Source organism: Ictidomys tridecemlineatus, chromosome 10 (assembly GCF_052094955.1).
Source record: "Ictidomys tridecemlineatus isolate mIctTri1 chromosome 10, mIctTri1.hap1, whole genome shotgun sequence".
Taxonomy (NCBI): Eukaryota; Metazoa; Chordata; class Mammalia; order Rodentia; family Sciuridae; genus Ictidomys; species Ictidomys tridecemlineatus.
The window spans coordinates 49,308,329-49,333,677 of NC_135486.1; the positions used below are offsets into that span (position 1 = coordinate 49,308,329).

General features: G+C 39.9%; 1 protein-coding gene across 3 annotated transcripts in view; it reads right to left on the bottom strand.

Annotated features, from left to right (window-relative positions):
- Susd4 (sushi domain containing 4) overlaps positions 1 to 25,349 on the bottom strand; it is a 137,990-nt gene that overhangs the window by 58,451 nt on the left and 54,190 nt on the right. For all 3 annotated transcript variants that reach the window (XM_078022898.1, XM_078022897.1, XM_005326511.5), the window contains exon 3: positions 12,338 to 12,550. In XM_078022898.1, the coding sequence (XP_077879024.1) occupies positions 12,338 to 12,550 (213 nt within the window). The remainder of the gene's footprint in view (positions 1 to 12,337; positions 12,551 to 25,349) is intronic.

Here is a 25,349-nt window from a genome sequence, read left to right on the forward strand (position 1 = left end):
ACAAATAAATGAACTCACACTACACCTCAAAAACCTAGAAAAGGAAGAACAAAACAACAGCAATTGTAGTAGAAGACAAGAAATAATTAAAATTAGAGCAGAAATAAACGAAATTGAAACAAAAAAAACCATTGAAAAAATTGATAAAACTAAAAGTTGGTTCTTTGAAAAAATAAATAAGATAGACAAGCCCTTAGCTATGCTAACAAAAAGAAGAAGAGAGAGAACTCAAATTACTAATATACGGGATGAAAAAGGCAATATCACAACAGACACTACAGAAATACAGGAGATAATTAGAAACTATTTTGAAACCCTATATTCTAATAAAATAGAAGATAGCGAAGATATCGATAAATTTCTTAAGGCATATGATTTGCCCAGATTGAGACAAGAAGACACACACAATTTGAACAGACCAATAACAAAGGAAGAAATAGAAGAAGCCATCAAAAGACTACCAACCAAGAAAAGCCCTGGACCTGATGGGTATACAGCGGAGTTCTACAAAACCTTCAAAGAAGAACTAATACCAATACTTTTCAAACTATTTCAAGAAATAGAAAAAGAAGGAGCTCTTCCAAATTCATTCTATGAGGCCAACATCACCCTGATCCCAAAACCAGACAAAGACACTTCAAAGAAAGAAAACTACAGACCAATATCTCTAATGAACTTGGATGCAAAAATTCTCAATAAAATTCTGGCGAATCGAATACAAAAACATATCAGGAAACTTGTGCACCATGATCAAGTAGGATTCATCCCTGGGATGCAAGGCTGGTTCAATATACGGAAATCAATACATGCTATTCACCACATCAATAGGCTTAAAGACCAGAACCATATGATCATCTCGATAGATGCAGAAAAAGCATTTGACAAAATACAACATCCCTTTATGTTCAAAACATTAGAAAAACTAGGGATATCAGGAACTTACCTCAACATTGTAAAAGCTATATATGCTAAACCTCAGGCTAGCATCATCCTAAATGGAGAAAAACTGAAGGCATTCCCTCTAAAATCTGGAACAAGACAGGGATGTCCTCTATCACCACTTCTATTCAATTTAGTTCTCGAAGTACTAGCCAGAGCAATTAGACAGACAAAAGAAATTAAAGGCATAAAAATAGGAAAAGAAGAAATTAAATTATCGCTATTTGCAGATGACATGATAATTTACTTAACAGACCCAAAAGGATCTACAAAGAAGCTGCTAGAGTTAATAAATGAATTCAGCAAAGTGGCAGGATATAAAATCAACACGCACAAATCAAAGGCATTCCTGTATATCAGCAACAAAACCTCTGAAATGGAAATAAGGAAAACCACTCCATTCACAATATCCTCAAAGAAAATAAGATACTTGGGAATCAACCTAACAAAAGAGGTGAAAGATTTATACAATGAAAACTACAGAACCTTAAAGAGAGAGATAGAAGAAGATCTCAGAAGATGGAAAAATGTACCCTGTTCATGGATAGGCAGAACTAACATCATCAAAATGGCGATACTACCCAAAGTTCTCTACAGGTTTAATGCGATGCCAATCAGAATCCCAAAGACATTTCTTGTAGAAATAGATAAAGCAATCATGAAATTCATATGGAAAAACAAAAGACCCAGAATAGCAAAAGCAATTCTAAGCAGGAAGTGTGAATCTGGAGGTATAGCGATACCAGAGCTCAAACTGTACTATAAAGCAATAGTAACAAAAACAGCATGGTACTGGTACCAAAACAGGCAGGTGGACCAATGGTACAGAATAGAGGACACAGAGACTAATCCACAAAGTTACAACTATCTTATATTTGATAAAGGGGCTAAAAACATGCAATGGAGGAAGGATAGCATCTTCAATAAATGGTGTTGGGAAAATTGGAAATCCATATGCAACAAAATGAAATTGAATCCCTTTCTCTCGCCAGCCACAAAAGTTAACTCAAAATGGATCAAGGAGCTAGATATAAAAACAGAGACACTGCGTCTGATAGAAGGAAAAGTTGGCTATGATCTACATATTGTGGGGTCGGGCTCCAAATTCCTTAATAGAACGCCCGTAGCCCAAGAGTTAATAACAAGAATAAACAAATGGGACCTACTTAAACTAAAAAGTTTTTTCTCAGCAAGAGAAACAGTAAAAGAGGTAAATAGAGAGCCTACATCCTGGGAACAAATTTTTACCCCTCACACCTCAGATAGAGCCCTAATATCCAGAATGTACAAAGAACTCAAAAAATTAAACAATAAGATAACAAATAATCCAATCAACAAATGGGCCAAGGACCTGAACAGACACTTCTCAGAGGAGGACATACAATCAATCCACAAGCACATGAGAAAATGCTCACCATCTCTAGCAATCAGAGAAATGCAAATCAAAACCACCCTAAGATACCATTTCACTCCTGTAAGATTGGCAGCCATTATGAAGTCAAACAACAATAAGTGTTGGCGAGGATGTGGGGAAAAGGGCACACTTGTTCACTGCTGGTGGGACTGCAAAATGGTGAGGCCAATTTGGAAAGCAGTATGGAGATTCCTGGGAAAGCTGGGAATGGATCCACCATTTGACCCAGCTATTGCCCTTCTTGGACTATTCCCTGAGGACCTTAAAAGAGCACACTATACGGATACGGCCACATCAATGATTATAGCAGCACAATTCACAATAGCTAGACTGTGGAACCAACCTAGATGCCCTTCAATAGACGAGTGGATAAAAAAATTGTGGCAGCTATACACAATGGAGTATTATGCAGCACTAAGAAACGACAAAATCATAGAATTTGCAGGGAAATGGATGGCATTAGAGCAGATTATGCTAAGTGAAGCTAGCCAAGCCCTAAAAAACAAATGTCAAATGTCTTCTTTGATATAAAGAGAGCCACTAAGAATAGAACAGGAAGGAAGAGCATGAGGAAAAGACTACCAGTAAACTAAGACGAATGGGGGGAGAGAAAGGAAGAGAGAAGGGAAAACATATGGAAATGGTAGGAGACCTTCAGTGATACACAAAATTATAAGAGGTTATGAGGGGAAAGGGGGTGGGGGGAAAAAAGGGGAGAGAACTGAACAACAGCAGAGGAGGTAGAGAGGGAAGATGGGAGGGGAGGGGAGGGGAGGGGGGATAGTAGGGGATAGGAAAGGTAGCAGAATACAACAGTCACTAATATGCCATTATGTAAAAACGTGAGTATGTAACAGAAGTGAGTCTGTATTATGTATTTGGGGAGTTCAAATCTCAATTGAGTCGAATGTATGAAAGATGATATGTCTTGAGCTCTGTAATGTTTTGAACAATCAATAAAAAAAAAAAAAAAAAAAAAAAAAAAAAGAAATGCCAAATCTTATTAAAAAAAAAAAAAAAAAAAAAAAAGAAACAGAAAGTAGTCATACTTCAGAAAAATCTAAAATAAATTGAATTCAAAATGGAAAACCTTCCCACAAAGAAAACTCCAGGCCTAGATGACCATTCCCCATAAATTTCATCAAGTATTTGCAGAAGAAATTGCAGCAATCTCACAGAAATTCTTTTTTAGCGTTCTCTTCTGAAGGTCCACACCAACCTGCTTACGAGGTTGATTACGCAATCTGGCAAGAACATTATAGAAAGGGAAAATTTGAGGCCAATCCATTCAGCAACACAAAAGCAAAACTTGAAAACAAGACATTAGCAAACTCAATCGAGCAATAAATTTTAAAATATGTCACAAGATGGGTTTACTTCAAGAATCCTAGGTTGATTTAACATTTGACAACCAACTAAGGTGAATCACAACAGAATAAATAAAATCAAGAATTAGTAAATTGGATGGACTCAAACTCAAAAGCTTCTTCTCAACAAAAGAAACAACCAATGAGGTGAACAGAGAGCCTACATTTTAGGATCAAATTTTTGCCACACACACATCAGGTACAGCACTAATCTCCAGGATATATAAATAACTCAAAAAACTTAACACCAAACAACCCAATCAATAAATGGGCTAAGGAGCAGAACAGACACTTCTCAGAAGAAGATAGACACTCGATCAGCAAATATATTAAAAAATGTTCAACATCTATAGCAATTAGAGAAATGCAAATCAAAGCTACTCTTAAGATTTCATATTATGCCAGTCAGAATGGCAGTTATCAAGAATACAGACAACAATAAGTGTTGGCAAGGATTTTTGGGGAAAAGGCACAATCATAGATTTCTAGTGGGACTGAAAATTGGTGTAACCAATCTGGAAAGCAGTATGGAGATTACTTAGAAAACCTGGAATGGAACCATCATTTGTCCCAGCTATCCCACTCCTGCTCAATACCCAAAGGACTTAAAAATCAGCGTACTATAGTAATGCAGCCACATCAATGTTCATAGCAACACAATTCACAATAGTTAAACTGTGAAAGCAACCTAGATGCTCTTCAACAGGTAAAGAAACTGTGGTACATATACACAATGGAATATTACTCAGCATTAAAAGAGAATAAATTATGGTATTTTCAGGTAAATGGACAGAGCTGGAGAATATCATGCTAAGCAAAGTAAGCCAATCCCCAAAACCAAAGGCCAATGTTCTCTCTGATAAGTGAATGCTGATCATAACAGGGAGGGGAAAGGCTTGAGAAAAATGGAAGAACTTTAACTGGGCAAAGGGGAGGGAGGAGAGGGAGGATGCATGAGGGCAGGCAAGATGGTGGAATGAGATGGACATCATTACCCTAGGTACATGTATGACGGCACATAAGGTGTGATGCTACATCATATCAACCACAGAAATGTAAAGTTGTGCTGCAATTGTGTACAATGAATCATAACTGCATTCTGCTGTCATATATATAAACTACATAAATTAATTTTAAAAAGAGTGTCAAACAGAACCAAGGAGAAAATTACCATCTTAATAGATGTGAAAAAGTATTTGATGAAATTCAATATTTGTTCATGATCATAAAAATTTAAAAGAACTCTCAAAATAGGAATGGAAAGAAACATCCTTAATATAATAAAAGATATCTTTTAAAAAAAATCTATCACAATAATATGGAAGGCATCCCATGTAAGATTGGGACTAACACAGTGAGGTTCACTCTTGCTCCTTGTATTCAGCATTATACAGAGTTCCTAACCAAAGCAGGAGTGCAAGAAAAGGAAACAAAAAGTCAGAAAAAAACGAAAGTTGTACTCTTCACACATCACACAACTACATTTGTGATAAAACCCCAAAGAATTCAGTCAAATTGGCAATGAGTTTATCATACATGAATTTCCACATATGACCAATTTTTATTTTTGAGGTACTAGGGATTGAAATAGGGGTGCTCAACCATTGAGTCATATCCCCAGCCCTTTTTTGTATTTTATTTAGAGATAGGTTCTCACTGAATTGCTTAGGGCCTCGCTAAATTGTGGAAGCGGGCTTTGAACTCGTGATCCTCCTGTTTCAGCCTCCCAAGCTGCTGGGATTACAGGCATGCGTCACCATGCCCAGCTCATATATGACCTATTTTAAAAACAAAATATAAAATAATTATCCTCAAAAACAATTTTTTTTATTTCTAGGCATAAATCTAATAAAATCTAATAAATCTAATATACAAGATATGTATTCAGAAAACTATAAAATATTGGGGGAGAAAAATTGTAAAGGACCTAAATAAATGGAATAATCCATGTTCCTCCATTGGGAAAACTCATATTGCAAAAGCATTATCCCCCCCTCCAAATTTAATTCAGTACTATAATCCAGTACAATCATATTAAAAATTCAAACTTATCTTGATGATTGACATGCTGATTCATGTGGAAATGCAAAATAACAAGAGTTAAGATACTCTTTAAGAAGAGCGAGAGGGAAACTGGCCCTACCAGAGTTTAAGATTTATTACAGAGCTACAATGACACTGATGTAAAGACAGACAGACAATAAAACATCACAGAAAGTCCTGAACCAGGACCTCCATCTTACGACACGACAAAATCATCATTCTAATGACGAGTGCCAGATTGTATGATAGACATTGTGACCTATGTCACTAGACATGTTTGAGATTTAAATGTGAAAGGCAAAACGGTAAGGTTCTAAAAAGACTACATAAGAGAATGTCTTTGTCAGAGTAGAAAAACATCTTTTTTAACAAGACAAAATAAATCTTTAAAAGCTCCAGCATAAAGAAAAAGATGGATTAATGTCACTACATTAAAACTAAAATCTGTTCATCAAATGGAGTAATGATAAAAGAAGTAAAAACCTAAGCCACAGGACAGATTTTCAACATTTACATAATCAACAAAGAACCTGCATCCAGTATATATAAAAACTCCTAAAAATCAAAAAGGAAAAGACAACTAATAAGTAGGCAAGTGAATTAAAGAGGCACTTCCAAGAGAGAATAAAAGCTGGCCATTAAACACTACCCACCAGGGAAATGTACATTAAATCCAGAAGTACCACCCGATGGCTAAAATACTGACAACACCAAGTGTTGGCAAGGAGCAAATTCCACTCTTGGGAGTGTCAATCAGTACAACCTCTTTGGGAAACTGGCACTACCTATTAACAGTGGACATACACATATCCTATGCCTCAGCAGTTCCATTCTGGTGAAGTCAAGAGAAATGAGAGCTTTTACATACACCAGCAGGTATGTTCAAGTATGTTCAGAGTGGTACTATGTTTAACAGAAGCCAATTGGAAATGCTCTAAATTTCCATTAACATTAGAAAGTTCAAATTATGCTATATTTATATATTAGAACACTAAGCAGGCTGGGGATATAGCTCTGTTGGGGAGTACTTGCCTAGCCTGTGTAAGGCCCTGAATTATATTTCTGGCACCAAAATAAGTAAGTAAGTAAATAAATAAATAATAAAAATAGAAATGATCAGAGTAGTCAGAAGTGGTGGTGCATTCCTGTAATCCCAGTGGCATGGGAAGCTAAGGCAGAAGACTCATGAGCTTCAGCAACTTAGCAAGGCCCTATATCTTAAAAAAAAAAAAAAAAAAAGTGCTGGGATGTTGCTCAATGGTTGAATGTCCCTGGGTTCAATCTCTGGTACCAAGAAAAAAAAAAAGTGCATATTACTGCAGGCAATAATATGTATTGATTTCATAAGCATAAAGTAAAACAGACATAAAATAATCTCTATGCTATAATCCCATGTATATGAACTCAAAAATAAGGCAAAAATTAAACTAGAAATAGCATCACGTTTAGGAGCACATGTTCTCAAGCCAGGTGATTACGACAGGAAGTGAGTGCTAGCTCTCAGGAAGGGGAGGGGGCAGTGATGGGGAGTGGGCTTCTGGGGAGCCGGCAGTGTCCCATTTCTTGGATAAAGGTGACATTGGTATTGCTTTGCAATAGTTCATTGGACTGTTTGGTTTTATGAACTTTCTAGTGTAAGAATTATATTTCATTATTTTTACTGTGTGTGTGTGTGTGTGTGTGTGTGTGTGTGTGTGTGTTGTATTAGGGATTGAACCTACAGCCTCGCATATGCTAGGCAAGCGGCAAGCTCTATACCACTGAGCTAAAACCCCCAATGCTATTCCATTAATTTTAAAAAGGCTAAAACAACAACAGAAAAATTAATCCAGAAGGGAAAACAAGGAAATTCACTGAAAATGTAACCATCTCTCCCAATTCCATTGGAGCCTTTGGGTCTGGCAATTAGAGTGCTTAACAGAATATTAGGGAATGAATAACTAAATATATTGGAGTGGCACTAAAATTTTTAAAGGCATTTAAAAATATTAATTATTTGTCAAAAGATTTCAAGAAGGCCATTTGACTTCTAAATGTAGATTATGTAGATTGGTGGAAAAAAATTGGGTTTGCCTTAGAATTTCACTCTAGAGGAAAAATCTTTCTGACTTCCTGCTTTTCTCTTGATAAACACAATTTTTATTTTTAAAGAAAGTTTGAGGTCACTTTCCTTTTTTTTTTTTTTTTTTTTTTTTTGCAAAGTAGCCTTATGTTGCACAACAAAGAAGTGATAGAAAGCAACGTGTGGCCAGAAGTGAGCCGACTCTCATGGGCTGAGGACTTAGAGAGCTCCTACCCACTTCACTTCCTGATGCTCTGCTTGTGGAGTGCCCATGGCAAATACCTCAAGATGCTGCTGAGGCCTGCCTGCAGGTGCTTGCTAAATTTAGATTCCTAGTGCATAAAAAGCTTTGAGCTTGGCACCTGGAAGTGTGCTTCATTCACACACCCCTGGGGCAATTCCCATGAAGTCAAACATCAAGATGCACCCTCTGATGGGATATGCAAGGCCAGTCCCTCTGATTATGTAGACTGAAGACAGCAGTCAAAATGTAAAGGTTGGCTCGAAATTTAACAACTCCCAGCCCATCTCTGAGGAGCTGTGTCAGCCAAGTGTAATTAGATTCAAATCTGAGCAGGCTGGGGAGGGGGGAACTCTGCACACTGAAGCCTCTGGCTCTTGAGACTCTGTGAGGGCCTCGGAGGAGGTCTGAATTAATACCTAACAGACTCACAAGATGCTGACCGGGGAGCCAGGATCAGCCCTGAACTGCTGCAGACTGTCAAGAGAAAAGATGAATTCCACTTGAGATAGGGTTGGAAAGACTTCCGTGGGGGTAGCCCTGCATTTTTCATCAGCAGTCAACCTAATTCTGGGCTGTTTCAGCTGTGAATTTGTGAAAAACCATTTTCTGGGGAATCTCTGCAGTCAGCTTGGTGTCCAAGGTTGCTACCAATCATTATGTGACCTTTACACACAATCTGAGAAGGATCTGAGCATGTGCTCATGTTGTTGTTATTCTCCGTTTGCCTGATAACTCTCTAAAAATTCTCTTTAAAGCCACCCCCACCTCCAGGGCTTGGGTACAGACAGGGCGGGATCTTAGCACTCCTGTGATGTGGAAGAGCCTGTGCCACAGCGGGTTAAGGAGTGACACTGCTCTAATTTGAACCTTCCCTCTGCACTTACAGGGCTGGTTGCGTAGACTTGAGAACCCTGCCTGTGGCGGTCCAGCTGTCATCCTGCAATAATGATAACTGATCATTTCTGTCACTTATCTTTACTGCATCTGCCCCAGTCTGACCTGACCTTATTTCCTCTGGATATTTTTTCAAGTCATGACCACATTTAAGTTAAAGAAATCTTTTTTAAAAGCAAAAACCAAAATGACACTGAAGGGAGGGAGGATAGGCATACAGTAACTTCTGCTAACCACAGCATAAGAAATGTCAGTGATCCTGAGGGCAGGCAGAGGCACCCTTCTGCTCTTTCCCCACCTTAGAAGACGGAAAATGAGAAGAGAATATCTTAAGGGAAGATAGGCAAATATTTGCCCTTGTGGGCAGAGTCTGTGGTTTTTGATAATTCCTATCTACAGCAACAAGAAAGAAATTTTAGATGATAGAAAACACATGAGAAGAGAAGGGTGCTAAATAAAACATTTTTAAAGCATCCATCTGTTTTGGCGAAGCTTCTGGAGCTGGGAGACGATTTGCCTTAATATATGAGTACCTGTAAAAAGGACTAAGACTACTCTGCTTTTGAAAAATGCTTGCACCCCACAGTTTTGATGAATAAAGGAGTTAGCTGCCAACTTTACTGCCAGCTCTAGTTGGGTCAAGTTGGATCTTTTAATTGAAAACTTATAATGTAATAATAATACTTAAATTCACATTGCACCTTTTCCCCAGGAAGCTTCTTAACATCAAATTATTCATCTTTTATAGCAATTCTGGTCAGGTCTATGGGAGCTAATATATTTTAGTAAGTACTTTACTGCTTCATGAATGAATGAGATTTTTTTTCTCTTTCATGGAAGGAACTAGTATAAAGAAGGGTTAAGCAAGGAGACATCACTGTGGCAAGGACAGCTCTCCTCCTGGGTTCTATGCCACCGTTAGCTGCAATCAGGTAGGTAACTGAATGGGGTTCCTGGGTGCTGTTGGAATTGCCCTGAGAGCTCTTAGAAATAACCCGGCCTGGGCTTCCACTAAACAGAGTCTCTTGTAATGGGTTCCTGGCACTTTTATTATTAAACGTTCTACACATGATTCTGACCTGAAAGGAGATCTAAATACACATTTTCAACAAGCTTTGATGCAGGCCATCTTTGGAATACATTTCAAGGAACCATGCCCTGCACAAACAGGTTGTTACCAAGCATGTCGACAGCAGGCCACCTCCCAAAGGGGGGTGCAGGCCTGGAGTGATTTTGCTAGGTGTCACTTGCTTCATCATCTCTCTTCTCCTTACCTCTAGAGCTTGGTTCCTCTTCCCAGGAAAAATCATCCTTCGTTAGGAGATGAACATCCCAGAAAGCACACATCTGAATCTGAATCCCAACTCTTCCATTACCTATGAGACCATGGGGAATCTAGCCTCTCTGCCCCTTCGCTTTTCTGTCTATAAAATAAGGTACCAGAACCTACTTTGTAGGGTTGCTATAGTAATTAAAGAAGATACTATATAATAAGCAGAGGTACCCAGTCTATATGCTAGATACCTCCTTAAAACAATGCAGTCTTGTTGGGGAAAAAAAAATAAAGGGAATGTGCAGACGTGTTGGGGATGGTAGGGTTCAGGAACGGTGCCCAGAGAGGCTGTGGCTTTACTGACTGGGGGGGCAAAAGGCATGTTCCGAACTAATGTTTAGCTGTTCCTCCTTATCAGCATCCCCAAACACATAACAAGGGCCACTCAATTCACCATAATGCCCTAAAGATAACTCTGACTCACCTGCATTGACACTATTAACTATGGCTAGAACAATTATAAAGTATGTACTAAGCCAATCAGGAGTATGGGATTAAAAAAATACATATGAGCCTTCCTTGTGTGTGAATGATTTTTTCAAAATTTTCCTAACTGATGGCTGGAGCCTATACCTTAACTGGAATGCACAGACCTGGATTCCCCTCTGGGGACCTGAAACCTTGGTTCAGGTTGCATAATAAATAAGCTGGCTCCTCCTAGTCCCTCCTAGCACATTTAGGGCTAAACCAGGCACACAGACCCAAGGATTTCTCAGTCCTTTTCTTGGAATTACTATTCAGCTTATGGAGTTGGGAAGAAGCTCATCTAAAAAGTGATCAACTCCCTGCCACCCCATGATGATCAAATAACAGAAGGCCTTCATCTTTGGGTGATATTCAGGAAGGCTATTCTGGTTTTCTTTGTTACCTAATGTCCCTGCATTGCCTGAGTTTTAAGCACTGGGTATCTTTGGCCATAGGTTTTGGCAGGGAGGTGTATTTGGAAGCAACAAGTAAACTCTTAATTAAATACAATCTTATGCATGCATGGGCTGCATGCAAGTGGAAAAGGTGAATTTATTTTTAAAAACCCTAAATCCATATTATATTAATTTTGGCATACATATATTTAAAAATGTATACATGCACACATATATATCTTGAAAATAAAAGCAAAGATAGCAAGTACTAGAAGAGCAAGACACCATCTTACTCATCCTTTACAATTTCCATGAGGAAAAGCATAATAGATACTTTTAAAATGCTTGTCAGTTTAAATTATTTAAATCGTTTCATAAAAGAAATATACACTAAGTCACAATAATTGCAGACATATCATTGCTAGAAGCTCCCTCCCAAGGTAAACTCAATAATGATGTCAGGAGAATCTGAAACTAGTTCCTAATGAACTCAATGAAATAGAATTTCTATGTCTTATGGAAATTTGGGGCTAGAATTAATTCTTGATTCATGCCTATTCCAAGTTCAGCCTTGTCCTCTGAGATACATAACCAACCACTTTGGCATCCCAATTAGTTAAACACAGTGCATTTTTTAGAACTTTAAATGTGTCCACATTAAGTAAAAGCAAAATGTATATTAAGTTGTTTTGACCAATGGACTTAGGGTAATTTCCAGGAGTAAATGAATATCTTGACACCACCAATACATTTCAGGATAATTGCTAGAAATAAATGTCTCCCGTGTCAATCTGCTCTGCTTGTCACAGTTCTTTCTTTCCTTAAATGAATCACATCTAACACAGAACTGATAAGTAGTAATTGATTTAATCCTCTGAGTAATGTATATCTTCTGTATCACTAAATCTAGTTTTGGTACAATATATGTACTGCAGTTTTTACTGAGTAACGTGAAAATGAGTGCTGAGTTGGCAGACTAATCATAAATAGCCCTAATGTTATCTGAGTTGCTCTCTTGCATTTACAAAAATGGTGATAAACTGGATTGTAATTGACTATTTCTTTTAATGCTGAGATTAATCTATCCCCTGCCCCAGCCCTCACTGAACACTCTTGCTTTTCCATTATCAGGCAGGTTTAGCCAGAAGCAGACAGAGAGGAGACTGAGGTGAGCACTTTACCTTCTTGCACACAGATGGGTCTATCACTTGGGATCCAGCCCAGGGTTCCGTTAAGATGTTTCATACACAGTCTCTTTGTAGAGCCCTTCAGCTTGAATCCGTCTTGGCAGTGAAATCGGGTTACAGAGCTTTCAAAGAAAACCCCTCCACTGGGAGTCCTGAAGCCATTCTCTGGGACTCCTGGGTCAGCACACACATGAAGATCATCGAACCCTACATTGACAGGGAAGAAAAGGTCTTTGAATACATTCTTCTGATGCCAAGGGTCTTCCTCCTAATTTAGTATACCCTAAATATAAATGGCAGATACTACATTAATTCATACACCTTGGACCACTCCAACTACACCAACAACAGAGCCAAGAGTATAAATATTTCAGTGCCTGTCTCATTGGCTAGGAGAGGCCAAGGATACGGAAGTGTCTTCTGTGTGCATAATGCTCTATATGAACCCTCAAAGGTAAGGAATGGAAACTTCTGAGCTCTACGAAGACATAATACTCTGTTTTCTTTCAAAATCAATGGAAAAATCCTTATTGAACAGATACCGAGAACCAGCCTGCATCCCAAACTGAACACTGTTAACATTTGGCAAAGGATGGGGGCTGGGGATTTAGCTCAGTTGGTACAGTGCTTGCCTCACATGCATGAAGCCCTGGGTTCAATCCCTAGCAACATACACACACATACACACACACACACACAGAGAGAGAGAGAGAGAGAGAGAAAGATTTGGTAGAGGAGTCTCACCCCAGGCCTGGGCTCTTGGAGAATTTACAAGTAGAATGAACAATGGGAACATGAGGTGAAGGGATAATTCTATAAACTGGGTTGACTACTATGCTGACCCCCATTTTCTTTCTTTTAAAAAGTAAATCACCTGCAGCCCTGCCTGGCTTAAGCCAATAAGACATGCTACAGTCCTCAGCAAACAACCTGCAGAAGAAATGCAGACCCAAAAGGCTCCTCCTTGCCCATAAGAACACAAATTACACTGAACAGGAGGATTTTTGTGACCCTTACATGGACCAGATTTCAGAAATCAGGGAGATAGGATAATTGGAAGTAAAGCCCCTTAGCCATAAAATCTGTAAGAACAAGTTCCAATTAGAACCAGTCAGCATGGGCCAAAGTGATCCAGAGTTATCTTGGATCTTTAGCATGTAATTATAATAGTAAAACCTCCCCTCTGTGGGAGTAAGACCATGTGCAACGGGGACTTGAAAGTCTGATGCAATCCTGCTATCAGTCAAAAGGCAGAGGTGGACCTGGTTGGGACTGTATGAAAACTTACAGCATCCCACAGAAAAACTGGAGAGTATGAGAAGTGCACCCTTCTTCTCTTCTGAGAGGACCCACTCTCTTCCTTTTTCCTATCCCTTCTAATAAACTCATGCCAGCTACTACACTTGACAAGTCTGACATCTTTTCAGCGTGATCACAAGAACCATTAACTGAGACTGTGACTGCTTTGGCTCTATGGAAGGCCTTGCCTAGAAACACCTGGTTCCAGCAGCTGCTCCGATATAAGACTTATAAGGTATCTGATCCTATTTAATATCCTGTTCTTTCAAAAAATCCTCAGCTAAGGCTAAATTTTCCCCACTCCAACTCCTGTGTGCTGGTGTAAGACTCACTTGCTTTCCTCTCCACCTGGCATCATGACTCTACACACCATGCAACACAGGAGACATGGTGATGACAGGATGTCCAGAAGTCACTGGATGAGGAATTGTGGAATGAGTGAATGGCCAAAAAGGAGAAAAGACAGTATCCACATCTGTCACTCACAAGTTCTAAACAGGAGCAGGTCTGATATCTTATCAAACTGAGGACAGGTTTACAAAGGAGACATCATCCAGCCTTCTCAGCAGCTGCTCCCACTATATCTGGATTGAGTACCCCAGTAGTTTAAGTTGTGTTCCAGCCTAACAGAGGGGTATTGGAAAGGCATTAAATAATGGCTTCATGTTTATATATTGAGGGAAAGTGCTTCCTAAATGATGAGCGCCAACGATTTCCTCCAGTCTCTGCAGAGATGGGCAAACTCATGGTGCATCCTTTTAAATGGTGGGACTGAGGTGGCCAAATCAGCAGCAATGATTTCACCACAGCCTAGAAAGCCAAAAAGCACATTTGTTCAGAGCCCTGAAATCTGAGTGGTCTGAATATTTCTGGCAGACTTGGGGGGAAAGTCATTCTCACTCATGCTATTAAGTCAGATACAACCAGTCTCTGCTTTGCAATGTGGAGGTGGGGTATATGTATCAGTCAATGGAGGGCCATTGATCAAAGGATGGGGTAGACCTCTGGAAGATCTCCAGCCGAATCCTTAGGATGAGCAGATATGGTCCAACCAGACAGAAGAAAGGGCACCATGGGTACAGGTCAGAAGATTTGGTGTGGGGAAGTTACTAAGAACATTTCAGGAAAGAGATGGTTCTACAAGGCTGTAGGTGGGGCCCTGTAGATAATGGAAGACAAAGAGTTGGAGGCTATGTGTTAGCTCAGAGATTATACTTGATGCATGGGAGGGGGATATGGGGGACAAGTATGGAGTTTTGTACAGGAACATGATTAGATCAGACTTGCATTGTAGAACAATCTCTTTGGTACCCATGTGGAGAACTGATGGATATAGACCAGGCAGGGGATGGGAAATCATCTGAATTGACTCCCAGGCCATAAGCTTCAACTCGCAATCATGGGGCGATTTTGTTAAAAGACAGATGAGCTAAACCAGGCTCTCTTTGGGTGGAAGGGGGTCAATGGCCTGCAGTTTTACAGAGTTCTTCATATGACTCTTGGACAGCAAGGTCAGCACCTGTCTGAGAGTCAGTACCTACTGCCACCATCCAGGGGAGAACTTGTGAACCAGAGGAAAGAGAAGCAGTAGAATGGACAGGGCCTTGAAAGACATGAAGAACACAGTCACAAACCCTGGTGGTCAGATGGATGGGGACTTGATCAGGGGAGGGAATTAGAAGAGAGACATTTAAGACGGTCTATAATCAGGATGGCAGGACAGGATGATGAGGGAACCTTGGGAGAAGGATAAGGAGGTCTAGGGAGAAGGATAAGAAGCTCAGGGGGGCACAGGGAGTCCAAGTTTTGGGGAACACCCAGATAGTCTCTGGCTATCAGCTGGAGAATGAGCCTAAAGGTCCTCAGTACCCTGAGCTGCATTTATGCACAGGTGGTAGTTGAAGGCCTAGGTGGGTATGGCATGAGACTAGCTCCTGGGACTAGCACAGCATGAGAGCAGGAGCAGCTGAGGACACATAATTAAGGGGCACCCAAGGAAGACATGGAGAATCAAGGGCCATCCAGAAGGAAGACCTGACTTGTGTCCCAAAAACAAGAGAAAGCATTTCAGGAAGGAATGGGATGTTGAGTCAGATGTCACCCACTGGTCAGGTAAGCAAAGGTCAAGAGCACCCACTGGCTAAAGACAGAACACTGGAACCACTCTTCAGGCAGCTTAAAGAACAGGGAAGAACTGACCACAGAGTGGAAGCCTGTCTGCCAACATTCAAAGAGGTGAGTCCACAGTAAGTGTGCTCAATGTGAATGGAAGAACAAAGAGAGGCGGGTACCCACAAAGTAGAGCCAAGGAACGGTTTTACTGTTGTTGTATTAAAATTTTAAGATGAAAGAGACTTGAACATGTCTCTACACAGCAGGGAGAGAAACAATGGAGAATGAAAGAGAGGCAGTGGTCAAGGATGAGTGAAGGGGAAGCGAATGGAGTAAACTGCCCACCCCCAAACATGAGAGGAGAGAGGACCCAAGCCTGGACGTGGACTTGTCTTACACCAAAATAGGAAGAGAAGTCATGCCAGAACCTCTACTGAGAGAAGGATGCTCCCCAAACCATGCATGGTATGGGACTCAGCTAAAACAGCACCTCTTCCAGAGAACCTTCTCTTCCCTTTCAAAGTCCAAACAAGACACACTGCGCTCACCTCTCTCAGGGTATTCCTCATTCTGACTATGACCACTGGTCCACTTAGCTATCTCTCGCACTGGGCTGAGAACTCCTGCAGGGGGAGACAAGACGTTATTTTTCACCTCCTCAGCACCTAACGGTGTGTATAGTACATACTGGTCACTCTAATGCCAGGGTATGCCACCATTGAAGGTGCTGTTAATGCAGGATAGATGAATGAGTGGCTGCAGGGTGGATGGATAGATGATGGATGAATGGGTGAAATGGATAGATGGCTTATGAACGGATCAGTCAGGAACTGAATGCCAATTACTTTGTTGGACCCCACCCAGCCCCACCCCACCAAGCAGTAGCATTCATGGCCCAAGAGTCCAAAAAGCTTATATAAACCACCAACACAAGAGATATGAAATATTCTCCTACAGCAAAACACATTCCCTCTCGATACTCTTCCATTTTCCTTTCTTCTCCCAATCTGAGCGAGCTGTTTCCTTAATTTTCTATCATCTTCTCCCAATCACCTCAGCCCTCTTGCTCCCTTACTAATATGGGGTCCAGAGGTGGGTCTGTTCTAGGACTTTGGTTGAGACACCTGTACCCCCCACCCCACCCATAACACATACTTTTTTGCCATCCATCCCCTGCCAATAGTCAGCCCTGCTGACTGCCACATTCTCCCAGATAGCCACACCCTCTGTCCTTGGCCACAGAGCTGCCCTGTCTCAGAGGACAAATAATTCAAAGAGAACTGAAGACCCATCAGAAAAATGACTGAATCCATCAGGGAAACGACTCCTATGGTAATAAATAAATGATGAGTGCTTCATGAAAATTATAATGTGAAAGCAACAGAATCTCCTTGTGAAACCAATTATTATTTCTTCCTATTAGAGAACATTCCCATCTACATCAGCTTTTGTTTAACTGTGGCCAACTTCTGAGCATGTTTCTGTGTCTGGCCTGGTGTTAATGATCAATGCTGCTGGCCACCAGATCCATTTGTTGTCACAGAAGAGAGGAACAAGAAGTAGTGGAAAGAGAGCAACCAGAAGACTGGATAGTACAAGAAGAGAATATTCTTCATTTTGGACAACTAATCCCATTGAGCAAGATAAAATAGTAATTTTCTAGGGCCTTCCAGAGATCAGATTACACTTTTCAAATTATTCCCCAGTAGATCAATTTCCAGCCTGGGTCATTTCTCTGTAGAGTGGTATTGTTAGTGTCCTTCTATAATGATGATAATCAGCTCCATCTGACAGTATATCCATTAAGAAGTGGGCTGGTATAGGTGTTAGAGAAGAGGAGTGGAGAACAGTTTGTATTGCAGGCCCACTCAAATAATCTTCACCTAAGAACCTCTATTCTTGAAGTCTCAATCTATTTCCTGTCCATTCTTCAAATTCTGCTTATGTTTGGGAACTAAATAGCCACAGCCTGGAGAAGAGAAAAGTGCACGCAGAATAATTTCCAACATGTTTATGCTGGGGAGGAGTGAGAGGAAAAGGGAACATTCCATATTGATCAGTCTTCAATGGTGGCATACCCTGGCACTTCCTGCAACATCCAACTCAGAGGGCAACATGTGCATATATATATAAGAGGTTATCTTCATGATGGCTAAACTTTATGCATCTCCTTGACTGGGCCATAGGTACCCAGATATTTGGTACAATATCATTCTGGGCATGTCTCTGAGGGTGCTTCTGGCTGAGATCAGCATTAGACTCTGTAACAGTTTGCTCCACCTAACACGGGCCCTCACTTAATGGGTGGGGACCTGAACAGAACAAAGCATTAAGTAGGAAAAAAAAATCCCTTTTCTACATATGACTGTCTTTAAGCTGGTATAGAGGTCTTCTCCTGTCTTTAGACTTGGACTCAGATCAGAACTTATGTTATTGACTCCTCTGGGTCTCAGATCTTTGCACTTGGACTTGAACTATACCAGGAGACATAGGTAGGTAGATATAGATAATATTGATATAGATAGTAATCTTCTCATTAATTCCTTTTTTTTTTTTTGGAGAATCCAGATGTACACAGTTTTCCTAAAGGTATTTAGGCACTTAAAACATGTGACTGGTACAAATGCTATCTTTCCCCCATCTCTGGAGGATGCTATTTCTCTTAGATTCCTTGAATTTGGGTAAGCAGTTCACCAGGTGAGGGCAATGCCTGGGCCTTGGGGTATGGACAACCCAGGTGCAGCATCTCAGCCTAATGCCCCTCTGGTACTAATATAAGAGGTGGCTTGCTCAGCCAGCATCTCCCTCTTGAGTGCTGACATGATCATTGTTGTCACTGGTTTTCTTGGCCAGTGACCCTAGGTCCAAGGCAAGGGCAGAATTGCAATTTGGACTCTGGTCCTCAATGGAGGCCAAATTTCTTTTTCTTTTCTCCTAATGAAAATCTGTATGAGGAACTGGGATTTCAGCTGTCCCCTTCTTCCTATACAAAGACATGCATCAGACCCTAAGTCTGATTATGAGGTCTTGACACTTCTCGTTTGGTTACTTTTGAGTTACTGAAACCTACCAGACAGTTTTACTGTGAGCAATGTAAGAAGTCTTTGAAAAGAATCATAAAAATGAAAGAGGTATGAAAAGCAATCTTTTGGGCTATTATAACTGAAAAGTCATATTCTAGAAAGGAAGAGTGTATCAAATGTAGCCAAATCAATTTAGAACTAGGGCTGGGTTTCCATTTCTCTGTAAACTGCTATATGAGTCTTTGGGGGAAGAAACAGGATATAGACACAAAAATTGATTTTGTATGCATTTTCTTAGTGAGAGGGCTAGTGAAAAAGGGCCATCCCTGCAGAAGCTTAAACAGATATATTTGCAAATATTAAACAGAATTGAGAGCAATCACTAAGGCTTGCTCTCACCCCAAAGCACTTAACTGCAGACTCACACAGTTGGCATGAAAATCACCTTCAAGTCCTCCTGGTCTGACCCCTTTGACTGGAGAGGTTGAGAAGCTGGTCCAGTCACCTCAACAGCTAATTGCAGTCCTGAGACTAAAACCTGGGTCTTTGACTCTCAGTTCCGCCGTTCTTACCATTAGCAACATTGTCTCTACTTAGCCTTCTATTCTCATATTTCAGTGTGTGATGACTCAGTTGTTCACGATGCTATCAACTCTTTGAGGGAAAGAATATTATTAAAAAAAATATTTTTGTGTCCCTGAATCTATCAAAGCAGGGCTGAGCAAACAGCAATGCTGAAATGTTTAATGATTAAATATTAAAAAATCCACAAGGTGTCAAAGTTGACACTCACCAGCATTTATCTCAGTGTGATAAAGCCAGGGAACATGACTTGTCATCCAACACATCCAAGAATCCAAGTAATTGGTTATCAAACATCTAGAGACCACAAAGTGGTTCTACCGTACATTCCTGGTAATGAAAATGTCCTTGGGGAAAACAAAACCTAATCCCAGATCCTAACCCCTGTTGCATGAAACAGTCCTAGAAAATAGGGTTCATAATCCCTCCATAGTCAATAAAGAGAAAGAGGTGGTAGGTTTGAGGAAGTCTTCAATCACTGAAAAGCTCCCTGCATTGATTTAAAATTCTAATTCCAGCTTCACATGGCTAAAGTCTGCCTTTTCCTCATCACCAGCAATAAAGATGAAGTTTCTTGTAGACCATCCAATAATAAACCATCTTTGTGCTTCAAAAAACTTTAGGTATATTAGGGCCCCTGTGTCCCATTAGAGAAAAACGTCCAAAAAAAACCAAAAAACAAAAAACAAACAACAACAAAAAAAACCTTTTCTGCTTAACGAGCTGCTGAAAATTTAGTATTTGGGCTTAAATTTTTAGTAATTGAGTAAAGAGATCGAGAGAACAACCAAAATGAATCAGCATAATTTCCCAGGGATCTGTGGATGAGTGGGTCTCTTAACCATTCCCTTACTGCCAACACATATCTTGTCCTGTACCACCTTCAGTTTCTCTTCTATCTCAAAAGTCCCTAGCTCTTAGAACTACCTAAATTTATTTTTCTCAGTGAACACATGTGTTGACATCCTGTCTTGATCAGGGTAAGAAAAATATACAGAAACAATTTGAGCTACTGTTGTACCTATAACAAGAGATCAGCAATGAAAAGAAGAAGAAGAAAGAAGAAACATTAAAGAAATCATATTAAGTTAAACCTATTAAGCATCTAAGCCAAATCCAATGTCAATATTTTCAAATATGAGGCTCCTGGATATTGGTGATTAGATAACACAAAACTACCTGGCGTGCCAAAGCTACCAGCCACCTTGCAGCCAAGCATACATTTGGGCTGGCCCATGCCATGCCCACCAGGTTCCTGACATGGCTTTAAGGTGTGGGTCTGCACTGACAGCAGCAGGAGCACTCCTGCTGTGTCATATTCTAGAAAGCTCTGCATGTTCTGGAGGTCTGTCCTGAGCCAAGCTCAGGCTCAGGCATTCAGAGGATCCTCTTCCCTAATGGTAGTTTAGGAGCTACCAAACAGCTCCCAGAAAATACCAGAAGGCCTGCTGCTAACCTGGGTTGCCCAGGAATGCCTTGGCCCTTGTAGAGATGGAGCTGGAAGAAAGCCCAGGCAAACCAGCTTGCCTATGAAGGAGAGGCCAGTGTGGACCCGAGGAGACCTTGCAAGAATAAGAGGAGGTCCCAGGACCAGCATGCAGTAGAAACAGCAGGAGACACAACACACTATGAAAAACACAACTGAAATCTGAGGGAAATGTGATTTGCTTGATAAAATTTCATTATAGTGCATATTTCCATAACAATATCATTATTAATTGTTTCTCCACTGACCGACCGTCTGTGTTTCAGCCTAAACAATCTTTGTGTTTGGCAAAATTTCAGCTTTGTTTTTTAAAAAGAAAAGGGAAGAAGGGGAGATAGACATGTAAACAAATAGATGAGGAAAGAAAAATGATAATCTGTTTATGTATTTACTTTGTCCACAATGTTGGGCATTGTGGGGAAAGGATCTGTCAGGCATTCATTCAGCAATGGGAAGCAGGATGTCCCCAACAGCTTTACATCCAGGACGTTGTGTAGCTTTTGATCTGCAAGTTGTGACGCTATACTAGGTCTTAAAAAATCAGTTTCAGGGTCACAACCAGCACTGTTTAGAAATTAAGAGAAATAGAAAGGAAACATCAGAGTGCCTCCTACTCTGGGTGAGCACTGTATGGTGCAATTTTCTGTTTTATTTGTGCACAGACGCTTGTCGGCAACGTAAACTCTATTTCTTTCAGTGGATCACAAAGTGTTTGAAAAACACTGCTTTTCATATGCTCCACTTTGTCGTGATATTTGAAAACATATTTACTTGAAATAATGTGCCTGGTGCTTAAGGGCACGGGTTCTGAAGCGAGACTGTGTTTTGAATCCCAGCTCTGCTATTTCCTAGCTGTACAACCCTGGGCAAGTTACTTACCCTTTCTGAAAGTCTCAGGTTTCTTTACCTATGTAATGGGCATTATAAGAACAATGCCTACCTCCATGACTACTGTGAAATTCACATGAGATGGAAATACGCGTGAGGCAGTAAGTGGCAGATGGCAAGTGCACAATCAATGTCCGCAAGCTATCATGTTATTAACATTCAACCTAGGGGCTGGGATGTGGCTCAAGCGGTAGCACGCCCGCCTGGCATGCGTGCAGCCTGGGTTTGATCCTCAGCACCACATACAAACAAAGATGTTGTGTCCGCCGAAAACTAAAAAATAAATATATATAAAAAAAATTCTCTCTCTCTCTCTCTCTGTATTCTCTCTCTCTCTCTCTCTCTCTCTCTCTCTCTCTCTCTCTCTCTCTCTCTCTCTCTCTTAAAAAAAAAAATTCAACCTATTCCCCAAACAGCAAGAACAGAGGCAGTCGTGTTAATTTCCTAGAGCCACCTTAATCTCTGAAAAGTGTTCACGCCTATCCTTTTTCCTAACTTGCCCTCAAATCAAATGTCTTTGATAATGACTGTTGAGCAGACACACACAAATACTTCTAAAGGGAGTCCATTTCTTGGCCAAAGGATTAAGCCAAGAAACAGGAAATGGTAACACTCAAACCTCCAGAAAAAGAACTCACTCTGATTTCTCCAAGAGCCTAGCATGAAGGGTAAATCTGAAGGCTAGTGGTCTTCAGCACACACACAGCTCCGGGCTTTGTTCTAAGAGACAACAGCCATATCTGTCAGTGGTCTCTCTTGGGTCTCTCAAGTTCCAAAGTACCCCCTAGGTCAGCCCAGGCGTGTGTGTGTGTGTGTGTGTGTGTGTGTGTGTGTGTGTGTGCGCGCGCGCACATGTGTGTGTCCAGGTATCAGCAAATCAAACCAAACCAAACCAAAACAACAGAAACACCAAGGATTCTAAGATATATGAACAAAGAGCTCAGAACAAAAGAAGTTTAAAATATATGTTCCAGTAAGAGACAATTCACATGCACAAAAATCAACAACACAGAAACTCAAAGGAAACTCAAATTGCAACAAGGGAAACCAAAGTTTCCTTAATTAATTTTCTTGTTTGTGAACTTAGTGCCACTTCATTCCATAATTCAGTGTATTATCAGTTACATACTTAAGAGCTATCTGGAGAAGGAATGAAAGGAAGCTGATCACTGTTGCTATTTATTAGGCTAAACAGACTTCTCACTGCAAAAGCAGTATCCCTTGGGAAATACAGCAAAGGAACACGAGGAAGCAAGACTGGGCTAGTTACTATAGCAATATTTCTGCCACACTAATAGCATGATATGCTATTTATTATAGCAGATTTATACTAATGAGACACCACTTAAACCTACTCTTCTGAAAAAAAACAACAATGAGTTTAAGGGATGTAGAATTCATCTACATGGGTTGAAAGCTTAGTATGTGGATTCCATTTCCCAGAAACTACAGGAACACTGCACCCATGGTTATAAACATAATATCAACTCTGAATGTTTGGATGCTAATCAAGTTAGGTAACTTTTCCCTAGAAATAGTGAGAATGTTTTAATGTTTCACAAAATATCCATAGACGAATATAACATCCACTATGTCTGAGTAAGTGTAAACGCTGCAAAAATAAGTCTTAATGGCATAATTTAGACTTGATTAAAATGGATAAAGACCACAGATGTGGAAGTCACAGCAGTCCCCATTTGATGCCAGAACTGATATTTTCCCCCTCTTGATTTAATTCACTTTGATTACCCAATTATTCCTAAATCCTTTCACTCAGTTTCAGCTCCAATAAAACTGATAACAATGCTAACTCGTAATGTGATTTTATTCCAGTCTCATGATACTGCTCCATAAAAACATGCCCAGCAACATAACAAAATTATTCCAGACTGTGGTATTATAACACAGAAAAACAGAATCAACCTTTATCTTTTTGAAACAAAGCAAGCACACGGAACCAATCATGCAAAAAAAAAAAAATCTGAGGGTTTGTCTCATCTTTAGGAAGATGGTGGAAGGGAAATTTTGCAATTGATGAAAATTTTTTTTAAGATTATCAATTGTGAAAAAAATTGAATGAGGCTGGATACATTTTTAAAAAACTGATTGATGTGGTTAAAAGTGTGGCTCTTTTCAAAACAAATTCTTAGCAAGTATAATTCAGATTGCCTGTCCAGCTAGCTCTGTGACTCTAGACAAGTAACTTGGTCTTCCTGGGTTTTAATATCTTATCACTCAATGAGGCAAGTGGGTACTTTCTCAGGTCCTTTCTACTTCTATATTCCACAATTTCTAATCTCTTCTTGATAAAATTGGTTACAACTTTCAGAGTACAAGCAGACTGAAGCAGCCCAGAAGATAGTTCAAAAGTACTTTAAAAAAAAAAAACTTTCTAGAATGTAATCTAAAAATGCCTATAGCAAATTTTTATCTTTTTAGATAATCAAATTTACTTTCTTTTCTGTGTGCAACAGCTTTAGAACAATACTTAAATATGTTTCCCACATGTACACCACTTCACAGTTTACAAAGCATTGTACATACTCTGTCTCATTTCATCCCCATGAGATCAATATAACAGTTTGATGGGATTAGTTCTCACAGTCACTTTATGAAAATCCAACTGTTAACTGTAACAACTTTCAAACGACCTTTTATAGCCATACCATGTATTCTCTCCCCTCTACATTTCATTCACAAACTAGAGTCCAGTTCATAGGTGAGGATTTTAATCTCTCTCTACATTCTCAAAGTGCCCCTAGGACATTGGGAGCGGGCAGTCTGCCACTGTGTCAAAGTAACTGAGATAATCAATTTATAGGTAGGAAAGGTTTATTTTGGCTTGTAGTTTTGGAGGTTTCAGACCATGGTTGGCTAACTCATCAGTTTGGGTCTCTGGTGAAGGAGCACATCATGGCAGGTAGTACAGTGGGGCAAACTTGCTCACCTTTTGGCAGCAAGGAAGCAAAAGAAAGAGAGGAGAGGCCAAAGTCCCAGTTTCTCCTTCATGGGGATGACCTCATTTAGTCCCTTCCTCTTAAAGGCTCCACTACCTCCAAATAGTGCCACAGACTGGAAACCAAGCCATTAACACCTGGATTGGGGGTCATGCCATATCCAAACTATAGCAGATTGTGAAGTAAAAGATGGAAGAGAAATTTCTGCTGACTTACCATCGTAGGTGCAAGACAACTGTCCTTCTCACCACAGGTTACATACTAATGGGTAAACCTATATACTTGCTTAGGCAAGTAATAAAGAGATGAGGGCTATGTTTGTTTGATTGTTTTTTAATCTTGTTTGTTTTTAAGAAAGCTCAAAGAAATTTCTTGCTTCTGCCACCTATATAAATTTACCATAGAATAACTTGCCCAGACATTCCAGTGCCCACTGTCTATGATTCAACTGTCTTAGGTTGAAGCAACAAATATTAAGATGCTACCAGCAGATCTTTTATCTAAATATGTCAGGATAGTTTATTTAAATAATAATTTATGTTAAAAACCAAGTTTTATCACCTATCTCCCTTGTAGGGCTATTTAAGTTAAATGGGATCTTTATAAGAATATTATGAAAATTTATGAAATAATGTGTAAAAACACAATAAACGAACTTC